The following is a 12,322-nucleotide window of genomic DNA, read 5'->3' on the forward strand; positions in this document are numbered from 1 at the left end:
TAGCACCCATTATGTACAAGGCCTCCAGTATACTTGGCTCTGTCGGGGTTGCAAAGATGAGTCACCTAACTTAGCAAACATTTATTAGCACCTACTTTATATATAGCCCCAAGGGGGTAGAAAAATAAGCAATTGCTTTCAATTCAATAAACACGTGTTAGTGCCTACTGGGTACATGGCAACTTTGCTAGGTATGTGGGGATGGAGAGATGAGCGAGACACTCCCCCTGACCTCAAAGTGGTGTCAGATCAGTTTTGTCTCTGGGGCCAACTCCGGTCAACTGGCAGTGACTGTAGGGTTGTGTTGAGAAGGAGTCTGAGGCCTCGTTCAAACTCTGGAGAAAACGCCGCAATCGATTAGTGATGTCTGCTGCGAGCAAAGGCAAGAGAACGGGGTGGCTCATTTGAAATTTTTTTTTTTAACGTTTATTTATTTTTGAGACAGGGAGAGACAGAGCATGAACAGGGGAGGGGCAGAGAGAGAGGGAGACACAGAATCCGAAGCGGGCTCCAGGTTCGGAGCCGTCAGCACAGAGCCCGACGCGGGGCTCGAACTCACGGACCGCGAGATCGTGACCTGAGCTGAAGTCGGACGCTTAACCGACTGAGCCACCCAGGCGCCCCCGGGGTGGCTCATTCGGCAGAGGATTGGCATTGTTGGGCCCTGGGACTGGGGCTCAGTGGGCTGTGGAAATGGGCAGGGGCTCTGCCATGGCTGGTTTTTCCACGTATCCCAATTCCTCTGTGAGCAGCATCTTTAATAGATGGAAAAGAGGCCGTTTTGCAGTACAGTCCACGCTTCTTGGGACATTTACTAAATAACAGCTGTCAGCCAACACTGCTTTCGCAGAGCTATTTCCCTTTATCCTCACAATCCTGGGGAATAAGCAGGGCAGGTATTACTGTCCTCATTTAACCAATGAGGAAATAAATGCAGAGAGCGATAAAGTAACTTGCCTGAGTTTCCAGAGTAAGAGCTGGGGCCAGAACCGGACCCAGAACCCGGAAACAGAACCCAAGCCACTGGCCTCAGCCTGTGTGGGAAACAGCCAGGCACAGGGCCTTGACGGCTTGCAAAAAGCGCTTTCACGTCCCTGATCTCCTTTCGCTCCCCCGGGCGCTCTCGGGTCAAGTGCTGACATGCCCATTTCAAAGCTGAAGAAACTGAGACTCATGAGGGGAAGGAGATAAAAATTGGAAGAACGTACTCTCTGACTGCTGAATCCTGTGCTAGGGGGAGGGGGGCGGTGGCAGGGAGGAAAGGAGGAGGGCAGGAGGCAGTGTGTTCCCCAAGGGTCTCATTTGGGGAGGGCAGCAGCAAGCTGGGAGCCTCCGATTGTCCTGTCTGCAGCCAGAGAGAGTGTGGCTCAGCAGCCCTCGGGCCCAAGCCAGGAATCAATCGCTGGCCTCTGCAGAGACAACTTCTAAAGATGTTTTTAATTAAAGTCCAGGAAGATCTATATGTGCAATATCTCCTTGCCTAGCAACGGCACTGGCTCTCACCACCCAGGATCGGCGGGGGCGGGGGTGGGGGGCAGAGGACAGGAGAGTTTTTGGTGGGGAGAGGTGGCAGAGAGGAGCAGAGGCCCTGGCCCTCAGAGTCGTCCCCATGGCCCAGGGAACCTGGACGGTGAAGACGGTATCCCTGCCTTTCTTTGTCGTTTCCATCAACAAGTTATTCAACAAACACGAGCACCGTCTCTAGGCCAGGCCCCGTGCAAAAGGGTACGGCACACAGTGGGTGCTCTGTAGATGTCGGATGACTGAATGGAACTGAACTATAAGCAAAAAAAAAAAAAAAAAAAAAAATGTTTGCTTTCTGCAACAGGCAGAGGGATCCTGTCGCAGACACTTGCAATGTTTCTGTCCCAAACAAACAAGGTGACCAGACTACTTACTAGAGGGTCCCCTTTAAACGCGGAAAGGACAGAGAGCACAAGGGTCTCACACTGGAATGGAGGAGAGTCCTTTCTCTCAGGGGGACAGATTAGGCTCCCACAAATATTCAGGGGTGGCCTGCACGGGTGAGTCCGTGGCTGGGACCTATGAGGAGAAAGGGAGGGGACAGTGTCGCAGAGGTCACTGGAGCCCCTGGAGAAGTGTGTTGGCAACATAGGGCAGCCTCATCCAACGGAGCCAGAATTGCTTCTTCTTTTTGTCCCCCCTCCCACTCTCTCCCACTCTCCTCTTGCTTAATATGTATCTCTGCCTGTCTCTGTTTCTATATAAGTCTACTTTCTGACTTTATCTCTGCATTTCTACTTCTTTCTGTCACATTCCGTGTTCCACTTTCTCCCTGTCTCTATGTATCTCTGCCTCTCTGCTGCTCATCTCTCTGTCTCTGTCCTAATTTCTGCCCATATGTCGGAGTATCTGTTTTCCCACTTTTCTTGCTGCCCGTCTCTCTGAATCTCTGCCCCTCTAATCCCTTGTCTCTCTGTCTCTGACCCATTTTCTAGCCCCTTCTCTCAGTGCCACCCTCTCTGTCACTTGTCTCTGGGCCTGCATCCTCCCCCTCTATCCCTCTATCCCCCTCCCCTGCAGCCACACTCCTGCATTCTCCAGCAAGTCATTAGGCGGCCCTGGCTGGGCGGGCGAAAGCTGTGGAGGTCAGCCCAGTGAGCCGGCGTTATAAGTGATGATCAAAGAGGGAGCTGGGAGGGAGAGTTTGAGAAGGGGTTTGTTTCCCGTGTAATCTGAACGTTCCCAGGGACTCGACAAGTGGTTTTTAATTTTTAATAGAAAGCATTCCGCGCCGTTCTAGCAGCAGCAGGGGGTGGGACTCATTTTTTATAAATGTTTGAGAAGCTAAATGTGAGCTGAGGGTTTCCCCAGGCCCAGCAGGGCAGCAAAGGGAGGTAGGGAAGAGGCAGGATGGTAATAATTACAAACATCTTCGTAATAATGACACTTGGTCACCTCGTTTGAGGACTCTGTTCTTTTCCAAAGTGCTTCTTCTCTTTCATCTCATTAAAGGGCCTCCCTCACCCAGGGAGGCAGGAAGGAGGAGGTGTTATCTCCATTTCACAGAAGGGGAACTGAGGCCCAGTCAGGTTACTTTTCCCACAGCCACTCAGCTGAGGAGTCGGTGGGGATGACTTCCTTAAAGTCCCTTCCACACAGCACCACCTCCTTCCTGAGCTAACTGGGACTCCTCCTGGGAGTCCCAGAGCACAGATAGTCAAGTTGAGGGGACAAGAAAGGAAAGAATTCTGGCCTGGGAACCAGGCCCCGGGTTCCAATTCTGACTCCATGACAAACCATGTCAGAGTCACCCAGATAAACCAGAGATGAGGGGTGACCATGTCCCCCCACCCCCTCCTGATAATGGTGCCCAGGCATCTCCTACTCCAGGCCGAGGACGCAGCCCCAGAGACCTTCTGACCATGCAGAGAGAGGAGAGAGGAATAAACGACTGAGCGCTGCTACATGGTCAGCTTTAGCAGCCGGGTAAATCCATTATCTCTAGTCCTCGGAGCATCCCTGAGAGGCAGAGGGGCGTCCTCTAGATTAAAGGTGAGGAAAGAGGTCAAACAGGGAGAGTGAGGAAGTGGTGGGATTTGAACCCAAGGGTCACCCAGGGTCATCTCCTCGCAGGAGGGTCAGCTGTCTCGTGCTGGTTTTGCCTGGGAGGAGCACTGCTGACTTGGTGGCGTGTGTCATCCTCACTTCTTCCTTCCAGGTTCCGGTCTCAGCACAAGTGCAGTGAGTCCAGGAGGGTGACCTGGTGGCTCCAACAGACCTGGGTTTGAGTCCTTCCCTACCACTTACTAATGGTAGAACCTTGGGAGGGTCATGGAGCAAAGGCTCAATGACTCAGTTTCCTCATCAGTTCAATCAGGGGTTTGGTTTAGGGCGTCCGTTCTTAGCCTGGGATGAACTTAGAATCACTGTGGGAGCTTTTAAAAATACCCTTGCCTGTGCTTCACCCCAGGAGAGCGCTGTTGAATTGGTCTGAGGTGGGGCTCAGCATCAGTTTTATTTTAAAGCTCCTAAGAGATTCTAATGTGCAGCCACGTTGAGAAACACTGGTTTCTGTGCTCTCCAAGGACCAGCCTTTCCATAGCTAACATTCCACATGGAACCCTGGGCCCTGAGATCCTGTTTTACCCAAGAATCATTTGGGCAACCCTTCCTATGCCAGCCTATAGGCCCTTGACCCCATGTAGCTCAACAGCTGGCTGGCATAAGCACCACGACAGTGACCAGCTCATCCTAGCCAATCCCAGTCCTGCCTCTGGAAGTCTGAGCTTGAACCAGCTGTTGGGCAGGAAGAATCCTGAATGCAGCTCCTTGCCATTCCCCTCCTCTACCCTCCCTCTCCTTTCTCTGACTCTTCCCTCTCTCACTTGCCTGTCTACTTCGACTCTTATTGACCTCCTACTTTACAAGTCCAGACACGTGTGAGTTTTGATATCAGATCGGCCTGGGTTTGAATCCCGCCTCTTGCCAGGTGAACTTGGCCAGGCGCTGTCCTCAGTTCTGAACATGGGAAATCTATTTGTGTTCTCACAATGATCCCGAGAGTTTGGGAGTAATACTACCCTAATTTCACAAATGAGGAAATTGAGGCACAAAGGGCTTCATTACCTCACTCAGCCTCATTTCTCTGTCTGTAAAGGGGAAATCTTACTAGAGCTTACTTCAAGCTTATTTTGCAAATTCCATGAGATAATATACGTAAATGGCTTATTGTAGTATCTAGCACAAAGTAGTTATTCAATAAATGTAATCTATCATTATCATCGGATAATGATATATAATAGTGGGTTTTGTTATCATTTATTATTAATTCACATTTTCACCCTTCCCTGTGCATAGCAGTTTCCTCATCTGTAAAATGGGACTGATGTAGGATTGTACTATGCTTGTTCCTATCAGCTCACAAGAGGGAAATAGTGATTTTCTGTTTTGTGAGCCAGTTGATGCACATTGGTAGCTTGAAACTGGCCCTGGTGAGAGTATTTGGAAATCAACATGGAAATCAACAACCACTACAAAGCAGGGCCTTCCTCCCCACCCATCTACCCCTTGGAGACGATGGTTAAACATTTACCAGCACAACACTGCATCCACATCATACAGTTGACCTGAGGACTAAAGGAGGGATTGGACATGATGGTCATTATAAAATACAAACTGCTGAATGTAGGGGGTATGACCCTGAGGTGGCCTCATAGCAGCCATAGGCCTGGCACCCTTTTCTCTGCTCATTCTGGGCTACGGCTGACTTGTGAAGAAAGTAGGAGGGGGTCTGGAGCTAGGGGAGCCAGTGGTGAATCACTGGCCCTTCACCATCCCCACGTGTCGGCATTAACTATAATGGCTGCAATAAAGAATCCCGGATTGGGGAAATGATTCCATCATCCCCGCAGGAGTCCCTGGGATGCAGCCAGGGAGACAGGGAGAGAGAGGGAGAGAGAGAGAGAGAGAGAGAGAGAGAGAGAGAGAGAGAGAGAGATCAACCATGTCCCTGGGGAGTCACTCAGCCTGACATTGTGCCTTGTCCAAGGGTGGGGGGAACAGGCAGAGGAGAATGACAGGGAGACCCTCTCTCATAACAGTTACAACAGCTACTGTTTATTGAGCACCCACCATGAGCCTGATGCTTTATGTATCTTCGCCCTTTTCAGCATGTCTGTGAGGGAGGCATGATTGTACTCTTGTATACTGGCGTGCCTTGCCTCCGAGACAACAACCTGCGTTCACGGAGTTCTTAGCAAGGGCCAGGCACTGTCCTCGGTGCTGAACATGGAAATCTATTTGAATTCTCAAAACCAATCCCAGCAGTTTGGTAGTGCTATCATCCTCATTTCACAAAGGAGGAATTTGAGGCACAAAGGGATTTGTGATGTGTTCAAGGTCAAACTGCTAATAAGTGGTGGAGTCATCACTGATCCTGATTAAGTACCCTGGGCCACCATCCCCAGAGCCACTCTGCCTGTGCTGACTCTGCCACCCAGGAGGGCTTTGGTCTCAGAGAGTCCTGGGCTCAAATCCCACCACTTCCTCTCTGTGTGCTCTTGGTCAAGTCTTTCTACCTGTTTGACCTGTTTCTTCACCTGCACCCTGAAGGGGCCCACTCTGCCTCTCAGAAACACTATGAGGGTTAGAGATGATGGATTTAAGTGGCGGGTGAAGCTGGACATTCGCTTCTCTGGGCAGCCCTGACGTGGTTGACATGGAACCGCAGCTGCCAAAGAGAGGTGCATTGCAGGGCCGGTTTAAGAGGCTCAGGCTGGGAGGGGGGACACGGAGAAGGAAATGAGAAATGCAAAAGAGTGAAAAATAAATACATGTGTCTGTCTGGAATGATCGAGGGCCCCAGGCTGGAGGCGGGAGAGGCGGGCGGCAGGCTGGGCTTAGCAGAATTGCTGCAGTAGCATTTCCAGAGCCTCACTCATTAGCCAAGCAGTGAATGGGCCTCCCCTCCCAGCGTGCCACCCTGCTGGCCCAGAGAGTCCAACTTCAGCCACAGGAGGGCCCCACCCAGAACCTCATCAGGTCTGGGCGCCATCCCCTCCCTAGCAGGGCACTCAGAAGACAGCATCTGCTGGAAGTGAGGTCTGAGTCTCATCCCCTTGGGTGAAACTTGAGGTCTCAAGTCTCATCCCCTTGAGGTCCTGAGCAGCCCCCTCCCCGAGATTCCTCTTGAGTCTTCTACCTCACCCCCTGCTTTCTGGAAAGGTTCAGATGGCCCAGAAGGCTTTGCCTGTGTCTCCATCCAACCCCTCCCCCACCCCTCCCCTCACCCCCATCCTGTCCAGCCTCACGTCCCAAGCCCTGATTTCGTCAAATTGAACATGATGTCAAATTAGAGCCATCTCTGGGACAGGCCGAGAGAAGCTCCCAGTTTAATGAGGCAGCGTCGAAAATCAATAACTTAATTGCCGCTGTTTGATGGACTTTTATCCAATTTATACTCTCCCCAGCAGCCTACGTGCAGAGCGTGCGGAGCATGTGGAGAAGTGTGTGTGTGTGTGTGTGTGTGTGTGTGTGTGTGTGTGTGTTTCTGGGGGCAGGGACTGTCTGGGCACCTAGGGGGAGGGGCGAGGAGGGCAGGAGGGCCCATAGCCAACTACTTTCCAAAGGGAAAGCTGGGCCCTGCCATCCTCCTGCCCCAGATACAAATGACACTGGCCTCTGAGCCCCAGGGAACTTGGTTATCCTCTGGGCTGCCCCAACTCTCATCGGGTTGGAGGGGGAGGGAGGCAGGAGAAAGAGAATTCCCTTGAGAAGTCAGGAGGGGCTGGGGTGGGTAGGGAGACCCCTGCTTTGTGAGTCAGGTGCCTGGTTTCCAGTCCTGGCTCTAGCCCTGACCCTTATGGCCTTAACTGATGAAGATGACCATTGCCACCACCCACTGAGAGACTGAGCCTAGTCTGCCCTGAGAGTTTGAAATGCATTCCCTCGACGTTAAGAACCAAGGACTACCCCCATTTGCTGACGAGGAAACAGATTCAGAGAGGCTGCCTTCCTACAGCTGGGAGCCACCAAAGGGAGATTTGAATCCTGCTCTGATTCCATGGTCATGCTTGAGCCACAGGAAGGCCCCAGATCAGGAAGCGGGTTGGGAGTCGGTGTGGGGATGGGGACTGTGAGGGGACTAGCCATGACCTCCAGCCCGCATCTCCTCCCCCAGCTTCCCTGGGGTGGGGAGGACAGGCACAGCGGCCCCCGGGTGACCCCCCCCCCCCGTCTCTCTTGGTCCCCCGGGCCCAGGCACGTCGGTGATGCAGGTGATGGCCTCGGATGCGGATGACCCCACGTACGGCAGCAGCGCTCGGCTGGTGTACAGCGTGCTGGACGGCGAGCACCACTTCACCGTGGACCCCAAGACCGGTGAGGGGCAGGGCCAGGCCAGAGGGGCGGGGCCTGGGCGGACTCGGAGGAGGGGCGTGAGAGGGCGGGGCCAGAGGGCGGGCCAAGGTCTGCGATCCGCCTTCTAACCGGACAGCGCAGAGGGTGAGGCCGGAGCGGGAAGCGTGTTGCCTGTTCCAGGGTTGCAGAGAGGGAAGGGCGGCCAGACAGAAAGAGCGAAGGGCTGAGGGACAGAAAAGAATAGGCCTGGGTTGGGGCGCCTGGGTGGCGCAGTCGGTTAAGCGTCCGACTTCAGCCAGGTCACGATCTCGCGGTCCGTGAGTTTGAGCCCCGCGTCGGGCTCTGGGCTGATGGCTCAGAGCCTGGAGCCTGTTTCCGATTCTGTGTCTCCCTCTCTCTCTGCCCCTCCCCTGTTCATGCTCTGTCTCTCTCTGTCCCGAAAATAAATAAACGTTGAAAAAAAAAATTTTTTAAAAAAAAAAAAATAAAAAAAAAAGAATAGGCCTGGGGGCGCCGGCAAGACTGGCAGAGAAACAAAGAAGCAGGATGCGGCCACATGGGGCGCCCTGAAAGGACTTCGGAGGTCCGAACTAAGCGGCCCTCGTGTCCTTGGTGCCAAAGTGAGGCTAGTGTGGTCTGCAGCCCTTAGGGGGCCGGTCGTACGTGTATTCGGGGGAGTCAGCTGGTGGAGGGCATCTTTGCAGCAGTTGCGAACGCTCTGTTCAAAGGGCAGTTGTTACGGATCTGTTGGGAGGACCCCGTTGGAGAAGAATGACTTCCTGGCTTCTTCTCCCTCCCCCGGCACCACCAAACACAGCCCCCACTCCCTTCGTCTGAGGTTAGAACCCGATGACGTCTCTGAGGGGCCTTGCCAGAGGCCCAGACCAGAGAAGCGCGGCGCTGAGGTCACACAGCGGGGCGTGGCTGCGGGCGCCCAGCGGGGAGGGGCAGGGCAGGGCAGGGCAGGGGCCACGGCGGGAGATGAGACGCGGCAGCCCCGAATGTTTACCTGGTGCCGTCTTGCGACTCACAGTCCGACGGGGGCTGGGGCACACGCACGAGCAGTTGGGATGCAAAGTTGTGGGAGGTGGTGGCAGCTGATCCCCCAAAGGCCCAGAAAGTGCGGTCCTGAACGCGACTCAGAGAGGGGCATTCTAGGCAGCGGGCATGGTGCGGGCAAAAAACTAGGAAGGGAAACAACAGCCTGAGGCATGAGGGGAATTGTAAGCAACTCAAGACTGGGGAAGCAGGCAGGCTGAGATGTGACGTGGGCTGGCTGGCGGGGGCCCGACTGGGCCCAGTCAGTACAAGCCAGGCTCAAGACCTTGGATTTTATTCTAAGGGTAGTGGGGGAGGGTGTATGTGAGTGATGGATCTGGGTTTTGGGTTTTTGCTTGTGTGTTTGTTTTCTTGGGGTCGGGGGTTAAGGATTCCAGGCTATGAGCACAGTTATAATTGTATTATCTCACACATAGTATCTTTGTCATTTTTTTTCCTCCTTGCAAAAGTAATACATTTTAGGAAACATTCCAACATTTAAAAACGTTTAAAAAAAAAAAAGAAAGAAAGAAGAAAAGGAAAAAGAAAACAAAATTCCTACCCTTATCTCCAGTAATTGTGGCCCAAAGGTAGCCACTTGGTGTATATATCCTAGGAGATTTTGGACTCACTCACTTGAAAAATATTAAGTTTTTTAAATAGGTAACACACTTCAAGGTTCAAAACTCAAAAAGTAGTCCAAACAGATATTTAGTGGAAATTCCTCACCCCTTCCAGTCCCCCAGCCGCCCAGTCTGTGTCCCCAAGGCAACCAATGTAATTTTCTTGGATATCTTTCCAGAGCTATTCTATGCATGTACAAGAAAATAGGTACATGTATTTGTTTTATTTTTCTAACAAACGGTAGCTATAAACACACACTATACACACTGCTTGCCTTTTTCACTTAACAATACATCTTGAAGATTATTCTATATCAGTACATAAAGAGCTTCCTCATTCTTTTATTTAACAGCTGTTGTGGATACACTAAAATTTATTTCACCAGTCCCCTATTGATGGACACTTACGCTGTTTCCAATCTTTTGCTACAACGAACAATGCTACAGTGAATAACCTCATACATATATCATTTTGTGCTTGTGTGAGTATATCTGCAGGATAATTTCGGGGAAGTGGAGAAGCTGGGTCAAAGAGCACATGCATTTGGAGTCTGGATAGATAATGCCGAAATGTACCAGATTACACTCCCGAGAGCCACGTAGGAAGGCACCTGTTTCCCCTCCTCCTCACCAACACTCTGGGTTCATTGATGACTTTTAGGCAGGGAAGTGACATGCTCGGGTTTTCATTTTAACAAGATCCCTCGGGCTGCTCTCGATAGCATGGCTCAGAGGCGGGAATTGAATTCAGGGAGACTCAGCAGCCTGGGGTGCCCAGCAGAGAGCCCCAAAGGACAAACACCAAGGTCTGTGCCTTTTCTCAGCCCCTACCCAGCCTCCTTAGCCTGCTCCATCCAGTTAGGGAGCCAAAGATGACACAGGATTGGTGGTGAGGGTTAGTTGAGATGCGGAGGAGGGAGAATGAGGGATGACAGTGAGATCCTGCCCAGGGCAAACCTTGGGGACCTGGATGAATGTAGGGGACTAGATTGAGGGGTTCCCACCTTTGGGTCTTGGGATGGGAAGGGGCCCCATCTACAGCAACAGAAGGAGGAATGTGGATTAAGAAAACTGGGAGCAGAAGAATGAGTGAATGTGCCCTGGGATCTGGTGCAGAGCTAATTAATTCCATTTTAACCATAGTGGCTTTAAGATGAGCGAAGGGAGGAAAGAAACGTTTAGAACATCTAGGAGGCCGTCCGAAATATGGGCCCAGAGCTCTCTGAATAGCCGGGGCTCTTTAAGCTTTGGTCTCCCATGCACACAAGAGGGATAATAAATTCTCATCTCACATGATTACTGTGAGGGTCCAACGGGAGAGTTCTTTCACTCACTCAACAGCTCTTTGTTGAGTGCCTACTAAGTGCCCGGCTCTAAGCATATGGCAGGAGGCAAATCTAAGACCCTACCCTCCAGGAGCTTTCATCCAAGGAGGGAATACAGACAGTAAGCATATCAATGTGTAACAGAACGTCAGGTAGCAACAAGACACAGAAAGCAGGGTAAGGGGATTGACTTAGCTGAAGAAATCAGGACAGGCCTTTCTGGGGAGGTGACCTCGGGCAGAGATGCGAGTGAAGTGAGGGTATGAGTGTCTAGGAGGGAGCGTGCAGGCCAAGGGAGCAGCAAGCATACGAAGTGCTCGGCTCAGTATCTGCTACCTGCCCATACACCGAGGGGCTGCTGCCGCTGCTGAAGCCTTCATTCATTCAGCCCGACGAGGGGGCCTTAGAGTTGATCCCCTTTCAGAAAGAGGAAGAGACCGGACGTGGAAAGAAGGGAGGGGCCGGGATTGAGTCTGGGAGGTGGCAGGGGTGAGCAGTTGGAAGACCAGACTCCAAGACGATGAGGACGGCCAGGTTGTAAGCCAGAGCATGGAGGAGGGTGGCGAGTGGGAGGCTGTGGGGCCCGGGGGGTGGGGCAGGAAGGGCTCCCAAGAGACCAGCAGGCGGGCACCAGGCTAGGAAGGTGAGGCAGCGCACACGAGCTCCCCGTCCTAGGGTCCTCAACTTGCTCAGTCGGAGAAGGTCTTTGCTGACATTTCCCAGGAAGGACCAGACTCCCCTCCCCCGCCCCCCACCTACCCTTGCCTTCAGCCCCACTGCAGGAGCCGCCCTGGTGCCATTCCCAGCCCGAGCTCCATTTCCCCAGCCAGGAATATTCCGCTGATGCGGGTCTATATTTAGCAGCTGCTGCGAGGTACAGTCTGTTCTCGCTGTGCAGATAGCAGGGAGCAGAGCCGGAACGGGCCCTGAGAGGAAGGTGTGAGGGAAAGGAGGAGGCGGGGTGCCATGAGGCCGAGCGCCAGAGGAGGAATTAACTTGTGTGTTTTAAAGGCCAGGCCTGCCAGCAAGCCCCCCACAGGGGCTACGGGGATGGCATTTGTGGGCTAATGAGGCATCGCTTGGGCTCCAGGGCCCCTTCTGCAGAATTTGGAGGGGACAGCAGGGGTGGCGAGGATGACAGCTGGAACTGGGGGCGATGGGTGAGGACAAGGCTGCAGGGAGCCGTGGCCAGGTTCTAATTCCCAGCCCCCTCCACTACCACCGCCCCCGCAGGAATAGCAAGGCTCTCTCAGAGACTTCAAGATACCTGCTGAAAAGTCTCAATTGGGGCCAGACATGTCTGTTTTCCCGGGATGAATGAAACAAACCTTTGCCGAGCGCCTTCTAAGTGCCAGATCCTTGGGTCAGGATGATAAACTAAATCCGGTTTCTGCCCCCACGGGGCTTCTGTTCCAACAGAGAAGCCAGAGACCAACAGACAATGCCACCCACACAGTGAGAGGGGGGACAGAGGGTCCGTGGCCGTAGGTCAGGCAGTCCAGGTGTTTACTGAAC

General features: G+C 52.8%; 1 protein-coding gene across 1 annotated transcript in view; it reads left to right on the top strand.

Annotated features, from left to right (window-relative positions):
- CDH22 (cadherin 22) overlaps nt 1-12,322 on the top strand; it is a 65,871-nt gene that overhangs the window by 13,293 nt on the left and 40,256 nt on the right. Inside the window, exon 3 of the mRNA XM_030309471.1 lies at nt 7,723-7,842. Within this exon, the coding sequence (XP_030165331.1) occupies nt 7,723-7,842 (120 nt within the window). The remainder of the gene's footprint in view (nt 1-7,722; nt 7,843-12,322) is intronic.

The sequence above is a fragment of the Lynx canadensis genome, chromosome A3 (assembly GCF_007474595.2).
Source record: "Lynx canadensis isolate LIC74 chromosome A3, mLynCan4.pri.v2, whole genome shotgun sequence".
Lineage (NCBI taxonomy): Eukaryota > Metazoa > Chordata > Mammalia > Carnivora > Felidae > Lynx > Lynx canadensis.